The 24802-nt window shown below is 46.4% G+C and overlaps 1 protein-coding gene across 3 annotated transcripts in view; it reads right to left on the reverse strand.

The window, feature by feature from the left end:
• Nucleotides 1-24802, reverse strand: part of cnih2 (cornichon family AMPA receptor auxiliary protein 2) — a 245027-nt gene that overhangs the window by 23799 nt on the left and 196426 nt on the right. For 2 of the 3 annotated variants that reach the window (XM_072550918.1, XM_072550917.1), the window contains exons 4-5: nt 21073-21185; nt 18811-18954 (exon numbers count right to left, since the gene is read on the reverse strand). In XM_072550918.1, coding sequence (XP_072407019.1) covers nt 18811-18954; nt 21073-21185 — 257 coding nt within the window. Of the gene's footprint in view, nt 1-18810; nt 18990-21072; nt 21186-24802 lie in introns of all 3 variants that reach the window. The other variant, XR_011953305.1, reaches the window with a different exon arrangement.

A 24802-nucleotide genomic window follows, 5' to 3' on the forward strand; every position in this document is an offset into this window, starting at 1 on the left:
ATCCCTGGGCACTATGGGACAATTTAGCACGGCCAATCCACCCTAACCTGCACATCCCTGGGCACTATGGGACAATTTAGCACGGCCAATCCACCCTAACCTGCACATCCCTGGGCACTATGGGACAATTTAGCACGGCCAATCCACCCTAACCTGCACATCCCTGGGCACTATGGGGCAATTTAGCACGGCCAATCCACCCTAACCTGCACATCCCTGGACACTATGGGACAATTTAGCACGGCCAATCCACCCTAACCTGCACATCCCTGGGCACTATGGGACAATTTAGCACAGCCAATCCACCCTAACCTGCACATCCCTGGGCACTATGGGACAATTTAGCACGGCCAATCCCACCCTAACCTGCACATCCCTGGGCACCATGGGACAATTTAGCATGGCCAATCCACCCTAACCTGAAGGAGGTAGTTGGTCACCAGTCCTTGTATGGTGCAGGGTCAAATATAGCTGTGCGAGGTCACCTCCAACAGCCTTGCTGGGTGGGAGGATGGGATTTGAAAGGTAGCAGTTTCACTAATACTGTCCACATTATTGTTAGCTGGGTTCTGGAACACACAATAGACCAGACTGTCCCTAAACTGTGCCAGGGTTGGGGGAGTAGTGGGGTGGTGGGTTGATGAAATAAATGGGTTTTAAGCTGGGGAATTAGACTAGGAACTCTATGCATTTTCCCTCTTTGCCTGTTTCTTGGAGTAAATTTAAGCCAATAGCTGTATTCAGACACTCAAATCCTATTAGCTCAGTAAAGGGCCATAAATATTCTTTATTAATAATTTAAAATCCCTTTAAACCTCATTGTTTTTACAGGAAGGTATTAAAGGATAATCATTGACTGATTGTCTCTCTCGTATTCTACCCTCTGCTTGGAACTGAGTGGACCTCTCGATAATTGCTCTTGAACCAGGTGCTGCCAGTTTCCAGTGGTACTGCTGTATCTCTAACCTCTCCAGCCCCCGTCACCTGTATCTATCACAGGCCACCCGAGAGCTTGGAGGGATGGGGACAGGCGGGTGGTCTTCACAAATTACAATTGTCTCCAACAGTTCAGCTCAGTAGCTCATTCCTGTGAATGGGTAATCATGGCTATTTGACTTTAGGAGGCGGCATCAAAGCTGCACTTGTGCATTCATAATCCAAACACGCACATACAATACTCACTCACACAGACACACAAACACACACCATGCACACACCACACACACACACTACTCACTCACACAGACATACAAACACGCACACCATGCACACACCACACACACACACTACTCACTCACACAGACACACAAACACGCACACCACGCGCACACCACACACACACACACACTACTCACTCAGACACACAAACACGCACACCACACACACACACTCACGCACACCACACACACTACTCACTCACACAGACACACAAACACGTACACCACACACACACACACTCACGCACAGACACACAAACACGCACACCACACACACACACACACACTCATGCACACCACGCACACTACTCACTCACAGACACACAACACGCACACCACACACATTACTCACTCACACAGACACACACACCACACACACTCACTCACACACACACACCACACACTCACACACTCACGCACACACACTATTCACTCACAGACATACACTCACACACAACACACAAACACTCACGCACATCACACACACACACACGCATACCACACACACTACTCACACACACATCACACATAAACACTCACGCACACCACACACACACCCTTGCACACACTCTCACACACACACACACTCGCACACACTCTCACACACACACCACACACACACATTCATGCACACCACACACACACACATACACACACGCACACACACGCACACCACACACTCAGCTCACAGACACACACCACACACTCACGCACACCACACACAAAACTTCCCCCCACACACACCCCACACACACACCCACACACACTCCCACACACACACACTCCGCACCCCCCACACACTCACACTTTCCCCACACACACACCACACACACACATGCACACACACACTCATACACTTCCCCCCCAGATACACACACCATGTAACCCACACACATACTGCCCCTCAGACACACACAGAGACACATACACACTCACTCACACTCACACTCAAACTCATACACACACATACACAATCACTCACTTCAATCCCACACAAACACACATCACGTTTACTCACACTCAAACCCATATACACACACACATACACACTCACTCACCTCAAACCAATATACACACACACACACAGACACAGACACACACACACTTACTCGCACTTTATCCAACACATGGGCACACTCACTCTCACACAAACACACAAAATCCCACGCACAGGCATACCTCTTCACATACCATGCACATTGATACACATTCATTATGCAGACTCACTCACACACACCCACCTAGTTATACCTCCACACTTACATATCCACTGAGACACCATCTCCATCCAGAGAGTCTCACTCACTCACTGTCACATCCTGTATACACAGTCAGTGAAATACACTCATACCCACACATGGAAACATGTGCACTGATTTACAGACTCACTGATATACGCAGAGTCATACAAACACACAATGAAACATACACACACTGATACACGCGCACACTGATACAAACGCACAGACACATCCACACACTGATACACGCGCAAATTGGTACACACACACACTGATGCATACAAACACTGATATATATGCAGACTGATATACACACACTGATATACATACGCACTTTGATACATGCGCACACTGATACATTCACTCACTGATATATAGTATACTCACACTAATACTATGTACGCATATACACACACTGATACACACACTGATACACACACTGATACATTCACACGCTGACATATACACACTGACATATACACACACACTGATACACACGCACACTGATATACAAACACTGATACAGTCACACACTGACATATACACACTGACATATACACACGCACACTGATACACACACAGATACATGTGCATACTGATACAAGCACACACGCATACTGATACACACGCATACTGATACACACGCATACTGATACACACGCATACTGATACATGTGCACACTGATACATGCGCACACTGACATATACACATTGATACATGCACATACTGATACATGCGCACACTGATATATGCGCAAATTGATACATATGCACACTGATACACACGCACATTGATACATTCACACACTGACATATACACATTGATACATGCACATACTGATACATGCGCAAATTGATACATGCGCACACTGATACATATGCACACTGATACACACGCACATTGATACATTCACACACTGACATATATACACATTGACACATGCGCAGTGATACATGCGCACACTGATACATTCGCTCACTGATATATAGTATACGCACACTGATACAAACACACTGATACAGTCACACACTAACATATATACACACTGATATGCGCACATTGATACATGCGCACACTGATGCATGCCCTCACTGATATATAGTATACGCACACTGATACACACGCACACTGATACACATGCAAACTGATACATACGCACATTGATACATTAACACACTGACATATACACACATTGATACATACGCACATTGATACGTGCGTACCCTGATACACACGCACACTGATACATCTACACTGATACACACGCACATTGGTATATACGCACACTGATACATATGCACACTGATACATACGCACACTGATACACACGCACACTGATACATATGCACACTGATACACACGCACACTGATACACACGCACACTGATACACACGCACACTGATACACACGCACACTGATACACACACACACTGATACACACGCACACTGATACACACGCACATTGATACACACGCACATTGATACACACGCACACTGATACACACGCACATTGATACACACGCACACTGATACACACGCACACTGATACATACACACACTGATACACACACACTGATACACACGCACACTGATACACACACACTGATACATACGCACACTGATACACACGCACACTGAAACATACGCACACTGATACACACGCACATTGGTATATACGCACACTGATACATATGCACACTGATACACACGCACATTGGTATATACGCACACTGATACATATGCACACTGATACACACACTAATAAACACGCACACTGATACACACACACACTGATACACACGCACACTGATACACACACACAAACTGATACACACACACTGATACATACGCACACTGATACATGCGCACACTGACATATACACATTGATACATGCACATACTGATATATGCGCAAATTGATACATGTGCACATTGATACATGCGCACACTGACATATACACATTGATACATGCACATACTGATACATGCGCACACTGATATATGCGCAAATTGATACATATGCACACTGATACACACGCACATTGATACATTCATACACTGACATATACACATTGATACATGCACATACTGATACATGCGCAAATTGATACATGCGCACACTGATACATATGCACACTGATACACACGCACATTGATACATTCACACACTGACATATACACATTGATACATGCGCAGTGATACATGCGCACACTGATATATAGTATACGCACACTGATACAAACACACTGATACAGTCACACACTAACATATATACACACTGATATGCGCACATTGATACATGCGCACACTGATGCATGCCCTCACTGATATATAGTATACGCACACTGATACACACGCACACTGATACACATGCAAACTGATACATACGCACATTGATACATTAACACACTGACATATACACACATTGATACATACGCACATTGATACGTGCGTACCCTGATACACACACACACTGATACATCTACACTGATACACACGCACATTGGTATATACGCACACTGATACATATGCACACTGATACACACACACTGATACATACGCACACTGATACACACGCACACTGATACATATGCACACTGATACACACGCACACTGATACACACGCACACTGATACACACGCACACTGATACACGCACACTGATACACACACACTGATACATACAGACACTGATACATACGCACACTGATACACACACACTGATACACACGCACACTGATACACACGCACATTGATACACACGCACACTGATACACACGCACATTGATACACACGCACACTGATACACACGCACACTGATACATACACACACTGATACACACACACTGATACACACGCACACTGATACACACACACTGATACATACGCACACTGATACACACGCACACTGAAACATACGCACACTGATACACACGCACATTGGTATATACGCACACTGATACATACGCACACTGATACACACGCACACTGATACACACGCACACTGATACATACGCACACTGATACACACACACACTGATACACACGCGCACTGATACACACACACAAACTGATACACACACACTGATACATACGCACACTGATACATACGCACACTGATACACACACACTGATACACACGCACACTGATACACACGCACACTGATACACACGCACACTGATACACACGCACATTGATACACACGCACACTGATACACACGCACACTGATACACACGCACATTGATACACACGCACACTGATACACACGCACTGATAATACACACACTGATACATACACACACTGATACACACGCACACTGAAACATACGCACACTGATACACACGCACATTGGTATATACGCACACTGATACATATGCACACTGATACACACACACTAATAAACACGAACACTGATAAACACGCACACTGATACATATGCACACTGATACACACACAATGTTAAACACGCACACTGATACATACGCACACTGATAGATACACACACTGATACATACACACACTGATACATACACACACTGATACATATGCACACTCATACGCACACACACTGATACATATGCACACTGATACATACACACTGATACACACACACACTGATACATACACACACTGATACATACACACACTGATACATACGCACACTGATACATACGCACACTGATACATACGCACACTGATACATACACACACTGATACACACACACACTGATACACACACACTGATACACACGCACACTGATACACACACACTGATACACACGCACACTGATACACACGCACACTGATACATACGCACACTGATACATACGCACACTGATACACACACACACTGATACACACACACACTGATACATACGCACACTGATACATACGCATACTGATACATACACACTGATACACACACACACTGATACACACACACACTGATACACACACACACTGATACACATGCACACTGATACATACGCACACTGATACACACGCACACTGATACACACGCACACTGATACACACGCACACTGATACACAGGCACACTGATACATACGCACACTGATACACACGCACACTGATACACACGCACACTGATACACACGCACACTGATACACACGCACACTGATACATACGCACACTGATACATACGCACACTGATACACACACACTGATACATACGCACACTGATACATACGCACACTGATACATACGCACACTGATACACACTCACTGATACACACACACACTGATACACACGCACACTGATACATACGCACACTGATGCATACGCACACTGATACACACGCACACTGATACACACGCACACTGATACATACACACACTGATACACACACACTGATACATACACACACTGATACACACACACTGATACATACGCACACTGATACACACACACTGATACACACACACTGATACACACACACTGATACACACGCACACTGATACACACACACTGCTACACACACACACTGATACACACGCACACTGATACATACACACACTGATACATACACACTGATACATAGACACACTGATACACACACACACTGATACACACACATTGATACATACACACACTGATACACACACACTGATACATACGCACACTGATACACACACGCTGATACATACACACTGATACATAGACACACTGATACGTACACACACTGATACACACACACACTGATATACATACACACACTGATACACACACACACACTGATACATACACACTGATACATACGCACACTGATACATACACACACTGATACATACACACTGATACATACACACACTGATACATACACACTGATACATACACACACTGATACATACACACACTGATACACACACACACTGATATACATACACACACTGATACACACACACACACTGATACATACACACTGATACATACGCACACTGATACATACACACACTGATACATACACACTGATACACACACACACTGATATACATACACACACTGATACACACACACACACTGATACATACACACTGATACATACACACACTGATACATACACACTGATACATACACACACTGATACATACACACACTGATACACACACACACTGATATACATACACACACTGATACACACACACACACTGATACATACACACTGATACACACGCACACTGATACATACACACTGATACATACACACTGATACACACGCACACTGATACACACGCACACTGATACACACACACACACTGATACACACACAGATACATACATGCACTGATACACACACGCACTGATACATACACGCATGATACATACACACACTGATACACACAGTGATACACACACACACTGATACATCTACACTGATACACACACACACACTGATACATACACACAATGATACACACACACACTGATGCACACACACACTGATACACACACACACTGATACACACACACACACTGATGCACACACACACTGATACATACACACACTGATACACACACACTGATGCACACACACTGATGCACACACACACACTGATACACACACAGATACATACATGCACTGATACACACACGCACTGATACATACACGCATGATACATACACACACTGATACACATGCACACACACACTCATACATACACCCACTGATACACACACACCCACTGATACACACACACACACTGATACACTCACAGAGACACACACTGATACATACACCCACTGATACACACACACTGATACACACACACCCACTGATACACACACACACACTGATACATACACACTGATACACACACACACACACACACATACACACACACACTGATACACACACAGAGACACACACAGAGACACACACTGATACATACACCCATTGATACACACACGCACTGATACATACACACACTGATACATACACACACTGACACACACACTGATACATACACACACTGGTACACACACACCGATACACACGCACCGATACACACGCACCGATACACACACACCGATACATCCGCACACTGATACACACACACACTGATGCACACACACTGATGCACACACACTGATACACACACACACACACTGATACACACACACACTGATACACACACACACACACTGATACACACACACACTGATACACACACACACACTGATACACACACAGATACATACATGCACTGATACACACACGCACTGATACATACACGCATGATACATACACACACTGATACACACAGTGATACACACACACACTGATACATCTACACTGATACACACACACACACTGATGCACACACACACTGATACACACACACACTGATGCACACACACACTGATACATACACACACTGATACACACACACTGATGCACACACACTGATGCACACACACACACTGATACACACACAGATACATACATGCACTGATACACACACGCACTGATACATACACGCATGATACATACACACACTGATACACATGCACACACACACTCATACATACACCCACTGATACACATACACCCACTGATACACACACACACACTGATACACACACAGATACATACATGCACTGATACACACACGCACTGATACATACACGCATGATACATACACACACTGATACACATGCACACACACACTCATACATACACCCACTGATACACATACACCCACTGATACACACACACCCACTGATACACACACACACACTGATACATGCACACTGATACACACACACTGATACACACACAGAGACACACACAGAGACACACACTGATACATACACCCATTGATACACACACGCACTGATACATACACACACTGATACATACACACACTGACACACACACTGGTACACACACACCGATACACACGCACCGATACACACGCACCGATACACACGCACCGATACACACACACCGATACATCCGCACACTGATACACACACACACTGATGCACACACACTGATGCACACACACTGATACACACACACTGATACACACACACACACTGATACACACACAGAGACACATACACAGATACATACACACACACTGATGCACACACACTGATACACACACACACTGATACACACACAGAGACACACGCACAGATACATACGCACACTGATACACACACACACTGATACACACGCACACTGATACACACACACACTGATACATCTACACTGATACACACACTGATACACACAGTGATACACACACACTGATACATACACACACTGATACACACACACACTGATACATCTACACTGATACACACACTGATACACACAGTGATACACACACACTGATACATACACACACTGACGCACACACACACTGACGCACACACACACTGAAAGACACACAGTGATACACACACACACTGATACATCTACACTAATACACACACACACTGATACACACACACACACACTGATACATCTACACTGATACACACACACACACTGATACACACACACACTGATACATACACACACTGATACATACACACACTGATACACACACACTGATACATATACACACTGATACATACACACACACACTGATACACACACACTGATACACACAGTGATACATCTACACTGATACACACACACACTGATACATACACACACTGATACACACGCACACTGATACACACGCACACTGATACACACGCACACTGATACACACACACTGATGCACACACACACTGATACACACACACTGATACACACACACTGATGCACACACTGATACATACACACACTGATACATACACACACTGATACACACGCACACTGATACACACACACACTGATACACACACACACTGATGCACACACACACTGATACATACACACACTGATACACACACACTGATGCACACACACACTGATGCATACGCACACTGATGCATACGCACACTGATACATACGCACACTGATACACACACACTGATGCACACACTGATACATACACACACTGATACATACACACACTGATGCACACACACACTGATACATACACACACTGATACACACACACTGATGCACACACACACTGATGCATACGCACACTGATGCATACGCACACTGATACATACACACACTGATACACACACACTGATGCACACACACACTGATGCATACGCACACTGATGCATACGCACACTGATACATACACACACTGATACACACACACACTGATACACACACACACTGATACATCTACACTGATACATACACACACTGATACATACACACACTGATACACACGCACACTGATACACACACACACTGATGCACACACACACTGATACACACACACACTGATGCACACACACACTGATACATACACACACTGATACACACACACTGATGCACACACACACTGATGCATACGCACACTGATGCATACGCACACTGATACATACACACACTGATACACACACACTGATGCACACACTGATACATACACACACTGATACACACACACACTGATACACACACACACTGATACATCTACACTGATACATACACACACTGATACATACACACACTGATACACACGCACACTGATACACACACACACTGATGCACACACACACTGATACACACACACACTGATGCACACACACACTGATACATACACACACTGATACATACACACACTGATACACACACACACTGATACACACACACACTGATGCACACACACACTGATACACACACACACTGATACATCTACACTGATACACACACACACTGATACATACACACACTGATACACACACACTGATACACACACACACTGATACATACACACACTGATACACACACACTGATACACACACACACTGATACACACACACACTGATGCACACACACACTGATACACACACACACTGATACACACACACACTGATGCACACACACACTGATACATACACACACTGATACACACACACTGATACACACAGTGATACACACACACACTGATACATCTACACTGATACACACACACACTGATACACACACACACTGATACACACACACACTGATGCACACACACACTGATACACACACACATTGATACACACACACACTGATGCACACACACACTGATACATACACACACTGATACATACACACACTGATACACACGCACACACACACTGATACACACACACACTGATACACACACACAGATACACACACAGAGACACCCACTGATACATACACCCACTGATACACACGCACACTGATACACACGCACACTGATACACACACTGATGCATACACACACTGATGCATACACACACACTGATACACACAGTGAAACACACACACTGATACACACACACTGATACACACAGTGATACACACACACATTGATACACACACACACTGATACACACAGTGATACACACACACACTGATACACACACACTGATACACACAGTTATACACACACACTGATACACACAGTGATACACACACACACTGATACACACACACACTGATACACACAGTGATACACACACACACTGATACACACACACTGATACACACAGTGATACACACACACACTGATACACACACACACTGATGCACACACACACTGATACATACACACACTGATACATACACACACTGATACACACGCACACACACACTGATACACACACACACTGATACACACACACAGATACACACACAGAGACACCCACTGATACATACACCCACTGATACACACGCACACTGATACACACGCACACTGATACACACACTGATGTATACACACACTGATGCATACACACACACTGATACACACAGTGAAACACACACACTGATACACACACACTGATACACACAGTGATACACACACACATTGGTACACGCACACACTGATACACACAGTGATACACACACACTGATACACACACACTGATACACACAGTGATACACACGCACACTGATACACACACACACTGATACATACACACACTGATACATACACAAACTGATACACACAGTGATACACACACACACTGATACATCTACACTGATACACACACACACTGATACATACACACACTGATACACACACACTGATGCACACACACACTGATACATACACACACTGATACACACACACTGATACACACACACACTGATACACACAGTGATACACACACTGATACATACACACACTGATACACACACACACTGATACACACACACACTGATACATCTACACTGATACATACACACACTGATACATACACACACTGATACACACGCACACTGATACACACACACACTGATGCACACACACACTGATACACACACACACTGATGCACACACACACTGATACACACACACACTGATACACACACACACTGATGCACACACACACTGATACACACACACTGATACATCTACACTGATACACACACACACTGATACATACACACACTGATACACACACACTGATACACACACACACTGATACACACACACACTGATACACACACACACTGATGCACACACACACTGATACACACACACACTGATACACACACACACTGATGCACACACACACTGATACATACACACACTGATACACACACACTGATACACACAGTGATACACACACACACTGATACATCTACACTGATACACACACACACTGATACACACACACACTGATACACACACACACTGATGCACACACACACTGATACACACACACACTGATACACACACACACTGATGCACACACACACTGATACATACACACACTGATACATACACACACTGATACACACGCACACACACACTGATACACACACACACTGATACACACACACAGATACACACACAGAGACACCCACTGATACATACACCCACTGATACACACGCACACTGATACACACGCACACTGATACACACACTGATGCATACACACACTGATGCATACACACACACTGATACACACAGTGAAACACACACACTGATACACACACACTGATACACACAGTGATACACACACACATTGATACACACACACACTGATACACACAGTGATACACACACACACTGATACACACACACTGATACACACAGTTATACACACACACTGATACACACAGTGATACACACACACACTGATACACACACACACTGATACACACAGTGATACACACACACACTGATACACACACACTGATACACACAGTGATACACACACACACTGATACACACACACACTGATGCACACACACACTGATACATACACACACTGATACATACACACACTGATACACACGCACACACACACTGATACACACACACACTGATACACACACACAGATACACACACAGAGACACCCACTGATACATACACCCACTGATACACACGCACACTGATACACACGCACACTGATACACACACTGATGTATACACACACTGATGCATACACACACACTGATACACACAGTGAAACACACACACTGATACACACACACTGATACACACAGTGATACACACACACATTGGTACACGCACACACTGATACACACAGTGATACACACACACTGATACACACACACTGATACACACAGTGATACACACGCACACTGATACACACACACACTGATACATACACACACTGATACATACACACACTGATACACACAGTGATACACACACACACTGATACATCTACACTGATACACACACACACTGATACATACACACACTGATACACACACACTGATGCACACACACACTGATACATACACACACTGATACACACACACTGATACACACACACACTGATACACACAGTGATACACACACACACTGATACACACACACACTGATACATACACACACTGATGCACACACACACTGATACATACACACACTGATACACACACACACTGATACACACAGTGATACACACACACACTGATACACACACACACTGATACACACACACACTGATGCACACACACTGATACACACACACACTGATACAGACACACACATGCACACACACTGATGCACACACACTGATACACACACACACTGATGCACACACACACTGATACATACACACACTGATACAGACACACTGATACACACACACACTGATACACACACACACTGATGCACACACACACTGATACACACACTGATGCACACACACACTGATACATACACACACTGCTACATACACACACTGACGCACACACACACACTGATACATACACACACTGGTACAGACACACTGATACACACACACTGATACATCTACACTGATACACACACACACTGATACACACACACACTGATACACACACACACTGATACATACACACACTGATACACACGCACACACACAGTGATACACACACACACTGATACACACACACACTGATACACACACACACTGATGCACACACACACTGATACATACACACACTGATACAGACACACACTGATACACACACACTGATACACACACACACTGATACAGACACACACATGCACACACACTGATGCACACACACTGATACACACACACACTGATGCACACACACACTGATACATACACACACTGATACAGACACACTGATACACACACACACTGATACATACACACACACACTGATACACACACACTGATACACACACACACTGATGCACACACACACTGATACATACACACACTGCTACATACACACACTGACGCACACACACACACACTGATACATACACACACTGATACACACACACTGATACACACACACTGATACATCTACACTGATACACACGCACACTGATGCACACACACACTGATACACACACACACTGATACACACACACACTGATGCACACACACACTGATGCACACACACACTGATACATACACACACTGATACACACGCGCACACACACACTGATACACACACACACTGATACACACACACTGATACACACACAGAGACACCCACTGATACATACACCCACTGATACACACACACACTGATACACACACACACTGATACATACACACTGATACATACACACTGATATACACACACATCCACTGATACATACACCCACTGATACATACACCCACTGATACACACACACTGATACACACACACACACAGATACACTCACAGAGACACACACTGATACATACACCCACTGATACACACACACTGATACATACACACTGATACACACACACACACTGATACACTCACAGAGACACACACTGATACATACACCCACTGATACACACACACTGACACACACACACTGATACACACACAGATACATATGCACACTGATACACACACACATTGATACACACACATTGATACACACACACATTGATACACACACACACTGATACACACACGCACTGATACACACACACTGATACACACACACACTGATACACACACACACACTGATACACACACACACTGATACATACACACACTGATACACACACACACTGATACACACACACTGATACACACACACACACACACACACTGATAGACACATACACTGATACACACACACACACTGATACACACACACACACTGATACACTCACAGAGACACACACTGATACATACACCCACTGATACACACACACTGATACATACACACACTGATACACACACACACTGATACACACACACTGACACACACACACTGATACACACACACTGATACACACACAGATACATATGCACACTGATACACACACACATTGATACACACACACATTGATACACACACACACTGATACACACACGCACTGATACACACACACTGATACACACACACACTGATACACACACACACACTGATACACACACACACTGATACATACACACACTGATACACACACACACTGATACACACACACACTGATACATACACACTGATACACACACACACACACTGATAGACACATACACTGATACACACACACACACACTGATACACACATACACTGATACACACATACACTGATACACACATACACTGATACACACACACTGATACACACACACACACTGATACACACATACACTGATACACACATACACTGATACACACATACACTGATACACACACACACACTGATACACACACACTGATACACACACACACACTGATACACACATACACTGATACACACATACACTGATACACACATACACTGATACACACACACTGATACACACACACACACTGATACACACACACTGATACACACACACACACTGATACACACATACACTGATACACACATACACTGATACACACATACACTGATACACACACACTGATACACACACATACACTGATACACACACACATTAATACATACACACACTGATACACACATACACTGATACACACATACACTGATACACACACACTGATACACACACACACTGATACACACACACACTGATACACACACACTGATACACACACACATTAATACACACACACACTGATACACACACACACTGATACACACACACTGATACACACACACATTAATACATACACACACTGATACACATCGAAGGCTGAATCCATTGAAATTAGTTGTGTTGCCGTAAGGAATCTATTCCATACTGTCACAGTGGAATTCCGTACTATCACAGAGAGATACATGGTCGCTCGGCCCACAGAATGGTGGGACAGACTCTGTGTCAGGTGATGGCAACATTCCCACAATGAAGTAGGAAGGTGGAAGGGATAGATGAGGGATCTCAGCTATTGTTGCTAACCTGTCAAAGTGGTTCCTTATTGATCCCATTGGGACCCATTTACTTCTCTGCTCACAGAAACCTCCCAGTTCAAGGATTAAATCAGGGCTACCCAGAATTCCTACAGGCTCAGGAGGTCCTTGGAAAAGAGACAGAGACAGAGAGGGATGGAGAGAAACAGAGAGAGTAAGAGACACAAGAGAGAGACAGACAGAGACTGAGACAGAGAGAGAGAGACAGAGAGGGATGGAGAGAAACAGAGAGAGTAAGAGACACAAGAGAGAGACAGACAGAGAGAGAGAGACAGAGAGGGATGGAGAGAAACAGAGAGAGTAAGAGACACAAGAGAGAGACAGACAGAGACTGAGACAGAGAGAGACAGGCAGAGAGACTGAGACAGAGAGAGAGACAGACAGACAGAGAGACTGAGACAGAGAGAGACAGACAGACAGAGAGACTGAGACTGAGACAGACAGACAGAGAGACTGAGACAGAGAGAGAGAGACAGACAGAGAGACTGAGACAGAGAGAGAGACAGACAGAGAGACTGAGACAGAGAGAGACAGACAGACAGACAGAGAGACTGAGACAGAGACAGACAGACAGAGAGACTGAGACAGAGACAGACAGAGAGACTGAGACAGACAGACAGACAGACAGACAGACAGACAGACAGACAGACAGACAGACTGAGACAGATAGAGAGAGACGAGACAGACAGACAGAGAGACTGAGACAGAGAGAGACAGACAGCCAGAGAGACTGAGACAGAGACAGACAGAGAGACAGAGACAGAGACAGACAGAGAGACAGACAGACAGAGAGACTGAGACAGAGAGAGACAGACAGCCAGAGAGACTGAGACAGAGACAGACAGAGAGACAGAGACAGAGAGAGAGACAGACAGACAGACAGACTGAGACAGATAGAGAGAGACAAGACAGACAGACAGAGAGACTGAGACAGAGAGAGACAGACAGACAGACAGAGAGACTGAGACAGAGAGAGAGAGACAGACAGACAGACAGACTGAAACAGAGAGAGAGAGAGAGAGAGAGACGAGACGAGACAGAGAGACTGAGACAGAGAGAGATAAACAGACAGACAGACATAGAGACTGAGACAGAGAGAGAGCCAGACAGACAGAGAGACTGAGACAGAGAGAGATAAACAGACAGACATAGAGACTGAGACAGAGAGAGAGAGACAGATAGAGAGACTGAGACAGAGAGAAACAAAGTGAGACAGAGAGCGCAAGAGATAGAGAGCTAGAGAGAGAGAGAGAGAGAGAGAGATACTGCACAGCGAGGGGAGTGAACCTCTCCTCATCCCTCCCTCAGCTCCTGATACTGTGTCATTTCCCTTTCACCCCCCCCCCCCCCACCCCCTCCCCCCCCCTTGACGATGTCTATCTACCTGTTCTCCATTCTCTGGCTCGCTCTCAGGAATAGTGGGCCTCTTGCTCTTACCTGTACAGGTAGTAGAAGAAGGAGATGAGATAGAAGCAGAGTTTGCACCACGATTCCTTCTGGTAGTAGTTCAGGATCTCGGCACTCATTACTGAGGCTGGGTCATACAGCAACTCAGAGCCATCAGCCGGACGGTGGAAGTATCTGCAGAAACAGGCAGACAGGCGGACAGACACACACTCAACAGGCAGACAGAAACAGGCAGACAGATGGACACACAGGCAGGCAGACACATACAAGCAGACACACACACACACACAGAGGCAGACACACACAACACAGACAGGCAGACACACACACACACACACACAGGCAGACACACACAGGCAGAAACACACACACACACACACACACACACACAGGCAGACACACACAGGCAGAAACACACACACACACACACACACAGGCAGACACACACAACACAGACAGGCAGACACACACACATATACACACAGACAGATAGACACACACACACACACAGAGGCAGGCATGAACAAGCAGACAGACATACAGATAGGCGGACAGACACCAGCAGTCAGTCAGGTGAATAGACAAGTGGACAGACAGACAAGCAGGTAAGCATGGAGGCAGACAGGCAGGAATAGAGACAGGCAGACAGGCACAGGGGCAGACAGACAGTCAGGCAGATAAACAGAGGCAGATAGGCAGGCAAACAAACAGTCAGACAGGCACAGAGACAGGAAGGCAGACAGGCAAATGGACAGACACAGAGACAGACAGGCAGCCATACAATGGACCAGAAAGACAGTCAAGCGAACAGGAAAACAGGCAAACAACAGGCAGAGTTAACCACAATTGACCAAACCAAATTATCACCACAAACACAGACACTACACACCCACAGGTGATGCTGCCTCAATGTCCTGAATCCCATGGGGGTGGGGGGTTACCTTTAACCCCACAAGATCACAACATATCAGATCCCAGAGCGCTGCGACCCATCTGCCATTGCTTTCCATTCAGATTCAAACAAGGACAGGCGTCTGTAAGCTCAAGACACACGGGACAGGATTTCCACATCCCAAACATCTGACAGTGCCAGTGTAGAAGGAGCTTTACTCTGTATCTAACCCCATGTTCTCCCTGTCCTGGGGGGTGTTTGATGGGGGGACAGTGTAGAGGGAGCTTTACTCTGGATCTAACCCCGTGCTGTCCCTGTCCTGGGGGGTGTTTGATGGGGGGACAGTGTAGAGGGAGCTTTACTCTGTATCTAACCCCATGTTCTCCCTGTCCTGGGGGGTGTTTGATGGGGGGGCAGTGTAGAGGAAGCTTTACTCTGGATCTAACCCCATGTTCTCCCTGTCCTGCGGAGTGTTTGATGGGGGACAGTGCAGAGGGAGCTTTACTCTGTATCTAACCCTGTGCTGTCCCCTCTCCTGCAGAGTGTTTGATGGGGGGACAGTGTAGAGGGAGCTTTACTCTGTTTCTAACCCCGTGTTGTCCCCTGTCCTGGGGAGTGTTTGATGGGGGACAGTGCAGAGGGAGCTTTACTCTGTATCTAACCCCGTGCTGTCCCCTCTCCTGCAGAGTGTTTGATGGGGGGACAGTGTAGAGGGAGCTTTACTCTGTATCTAACCCTGTGCTGTCCCCTGTCCTGGGAGTGTTTGATGGGGACAGTGTAGAGGGAGCTCTACTCTGTATCTAGCCCCGTGCTGTCCCTGTCCTGGGGAGTGTTTGATGGGGGACAGTGTAGAAGGATTATTACCCTGTATCTAAGCCGTGTTGTCCCTGACCTGGGAGTGTTCGATGGGGGACAGTGTCGAGACAGCTAAGTGTTAACTAGTTTTGAGAAGATTTGTAGCTCAGGTTGAGGTTCTGGATGTAGGTTTGCTCGCTGAGCTGGAAGGTTCGTTTTCAGACGTTTCGTCACCATACTAGGTAACATCATCAGTGAGCCTCCAGATGAAGGGCCGGTGATGTAGCCCACTTTCTATTTATGTGTTTAGATTTCCTTGGGTCGGTGATGTCATTTCCTGTGGTGATGTCACTTCCTGTTCGTTTTCTCGGGGGGGTGGTGGTAAATGGGATCCAAGTCAAGGTGTTCCGGCTGGAATACCATGCTTCGAGGAATTCTCGTGCGTGTTTTGTAGGAACCTTCCTGCTCAGCGAGCAAACCTACAGCTAAGTGTGGTATATGGACACCGTGATGACCAGTGTCCTGTGTCAAAGCGGGTAGTGGCTGTGGGTGAATATGCCATTGACAGTGGAGATTGGATACTTGACCTGTCTCCAGTGACCTACCTCCATAGATGATAAAAGAGCAGTGGGATATTCAGTCCAAGGGTCACCCATTCCCCCGCACACATGAACATGACACAGAACAGGCCGTGGATGGAATATTCTGGAAGCACCAGCTGAAACAGGAAACATAAAGAGGGCGGAATTACTGTCCTGCAGTCCACTGCGTTGTGGTGTCTGGGAATATTTAAGCAATTTGAAATTCCCTCTCGCAGAGGGCTGTGCGAGATCAATCACCAAAACATCCAAAGCAAGAGTTGATTGTTTCCCAGAGAGACCGGGGCAAGAGGAGATAGCGCAGGGGAAGTTACCGATTATCTCAGGAGATACTTGAACAGCAGAGCAGACTAGGTGAGCTGAGTGACCTCGTCCAAGGTCAGGACACAATCGCAAGAATGCCAAATCCCAAAGGGAACAACAATTTACAGAGTTCCAAAGCAGGAATACTTTGGAACTCTGTAAATTGCTGTCCCCTTGGGGATTTGGCATTCTTGCGATTGTGTCCTGGCCTTCACCAAATGAGAACCTTCAACATGTGTCGCCTTTTCTCGGGACAATGCCCACTTCTGCAATGGGCTGAGACAGAGTGGGCCTGGGGGGAGGGGAATCACATGGAGGAGTCACGGGAGTCCTGTGGAGAAGATGGGCCTCTCCCTTTGTGCGAGCTCGTGCCACAACTGCATTCACGTAGCACCCATAAGCTTCGTGCCCCACCCAAGGCAGAAGCAACAGCCCGCAAATGGCAGGATAGGACTTGGGTGACCCGATGGCTGGGACAAAGAGGTTAGTTTAAAAGACCCTCTGAAAGCAAGGTCAGGTGGGGTTAGCGTGACAGGTTTAAGCAGGAGATTCTGCAAGGCAGCTGAAGGAATGGCTGACACTGGTGAGACAATGGGAACCAGAAGACACAGTGGCTCAGTGGGTAGCACTGCTGCCTCACAGCGCCAGGGACCCAGGTTCGATCCCAGCCTCGGGCGACTGTCTGTGTGGAGTTTGCACATTCTCCCCGTGTCTGTGTGGGTTTCCTCCCACAGTCCAAAGATGTTTAGGTTAGGGTGGATTGGCCGTGCTAAACTGTCCCATAGTGCCCAGGGATGTGCAGGTTAGGGTGGATTGGCCGTGCTAAACTGTCCCATAGTGCCCAGGGATGTGCAGGTTAGGGTGGATTGGCCGTGCTAAACTGTCCCATAGTGCCCAGGGATGTGCAGGTTAGGGTGGATTGGCCGTGCTAAACTGTCCCATAGTGCCCAGGGATGTGCAGGTTAGGATGGATTGGCCGTGCTAAATTGTCCCATAGTGCCCAGGGATGTGTAGGTTAGGGTGGATTGGCCGTGCTAAATTGTCCCATAGTGCCCAGGGATGTGCAGGTTAGGGTGGATTGGCTGTGCTAAATTGTCCCATAGTGCCCAGGGATGTGCAGGTTAGGGTGGATTGGCCGTGCTAAATTGTCCCATAGTGCCCAGGGACGTGCAGGTTAGGGTGGATTGGCCATGCTAAATTGTCCCATAGTGCCACAAGGATGTGCAGGTTAGGGTGGATTGGCCGAGCTAAATTGTCCCATAGTGCCCAGGGATGTGCGGGTTAGGGTGGATTGGCCGTGCTAAATTGTCCCATAGTGCCCAGGGATGTGCAGGTTAGGGTGGATTGGCTGTGCTAAATTGTCCCATAGTGTCCAGGGACGTGCAGGTTAGGATGGATTGGCCGTGCTAAATTGTCCCATAGTGCCCAGGGACGTGCAGGTTAGGGTGGATTGGCCATTGCCCCATAGCGTTAGGCGCATTAGTCAGGGGTGAATATAAGGTGGGGGAATGGGTCTCGGAGGGTTGCTCTTCGGAGGGTCGATGTGGACTTGTTGGGCCGAAGGGCTTGTTTCCATACGGTCGGGAATCTAATCTAATGGGGGGGGGGGTTGCACTTTTGTTTAATTTATTCCTGAAGAATTTCTCCTCGAGAATCTGTACCGAGGTACCTTTCTCCCTGAGACGGTGCAGCCAAGGAGACAGTGGGTCATCCTGGAGGAGTCAGAGTCAAGAAAAGTGTGGCATTGGAAAATGCACAGCGGGTCAGACAGCGGCCGAGGAGCAGCGAGAGTCGATCTTTCGGGGAGAACTCCTCATCAGGACCAAAGGAGGGTCCTGCCTGAACTGTTGACTCTCCTGCTCCTCAGATGCTGGCTGACTCGCTGCGCATCTTATTGCTTCATCGACCCTGAGATGGCACCGTCAGCAGCGGCCTGATTGAGGTGTATAAAATAACGAGGGTTGGCGGGAGCTGTCTCTTTCCCAAGGGGCACGGGGTTCGAAGGCTCAGGGGCAGATTTGGTGAGAGCAGAGAGATTTTAAAAAAGATATGAGGGGCAATTTTTTGTTTTTTACACAGAGGGTGGTTCGTGTGTGGAATGAACTTTCTGAGGAAGTGGTGGATTGTGGGTACAGTTAAATTGTTTAAAAGACACTTGGATAAGGACATGAATAGGAAAGGGTTTGGAGGGAGATGGGCCAGGAGCAGGCAGGTGGGACTGGTTTAGTTTGGGATTGGAGTCGGCATGGACTGGTTGGGCCGAAGGGTCTGTGTCAATGCCCCATGACTCACTTGAGTACACAATAAAGCTAATTATAAAAGATCGGAAAGGGGAGGTTGGGAAAGGCAGGGATTTAAGGTTTCTGAGAGGGTGGACTGATATCTGAGTACCTATGAGCTTTCCCTGGGTTCTAGGATACCAAGGTGGGGGGTGGGGGTGGGGGGGGGGGGGTCAGAGATGAACGTCATTCTGGCCGAAAAGTGGCTCTGAAGGCCAAACACTGGCAAACGAGTCTGAAGGCTCTGCTTTCCGTGCTGTACACCTCTATGACAATTGATTAGCGATGGAGCTGCTCACTTGCAGCTGAGGTTTTTAACAAGGCTGGTCCCATTGAGGGAGGGGGAGCTGGGTGCGCCTGGACCTCCCAGCGGTCGGACGGAGCAGATGACCCTCGGCTCGAACATCGCGGGCTGACCTTTCGGAGCGTTTAAGACAGCTCACGAGCAGGAAACGGCTCCATACGCCTCTACACCGCGCGAGCAACACCAACGTCATGGCCAGGGTCTCCCAGGTCAGTGCAAGGCGAGAGGGGAGAGAGAGAGAGAGAGAGGGATACCAGCAGAGGCAAAGAGAGAGAGAGAGAGAGGGATACCAGCAGAGGCAAAGAGAGAGAGAGAGAGAGGGATACCAGCAGAGGCAAAGGGAGAGAGAGAGAGAGGGATACCAGCAGAGGCAAAGGGAGACAGAGAGAGAGAGAGAGAGAGGGATACCAGCAGAGGCAAAGGGAGAGAGAGGGAGAGGGATACCAGCAGAGGCAAAGGGAGAGAGAGAGAGAGGGATACCAGCAGAGGCAAAGGGAGAGAGAGAGAGAGGGATACCAGCAGAGGCAAAGGGAGAGAGAGAGAGAGGGATACCAGCAGAGGCAAAGAGAGAGAGAGGGAGAGGGATACCAGCAGAGGCAAAGGGAGAGAGAGAGAGAGGGATACCAGCAGAGGCAAAGGGAGAGAGAGAGAGGGATACCAGCAGAGGGAAAGGGAGAGAGAGAGAGAGGGATACCAGCAGAGGCAAAGGGAGAGAGAGAGAGAGAGGGATACCAGCAGAGGCAAAGGGAGAGAGAGAGAGAGGGATACCAGCAGAGAGAAAGGGAGAGAGAGAGAGAGGGATACCAGCAGAGGCAAAGGGAGAGAGAGAGAGAGAGAGAGAGGGATACCA

This window comes from Chiloscyllium punctatum, chromosome 31, assembly GCF_047496795.1.
Source record: "Chiloscyllium punctatum isolate Juve2018m chromosome 31, sChiPun1.3, whole genome shotgun sequence".
Taxonomy (NCBI): Eukaryota; Metazoa; Chordata; class Chondrichthyes; order Orectolobiformes; family Hemiscylliidae; genus Chiloscyllium; species Chiloscyllium punctatum.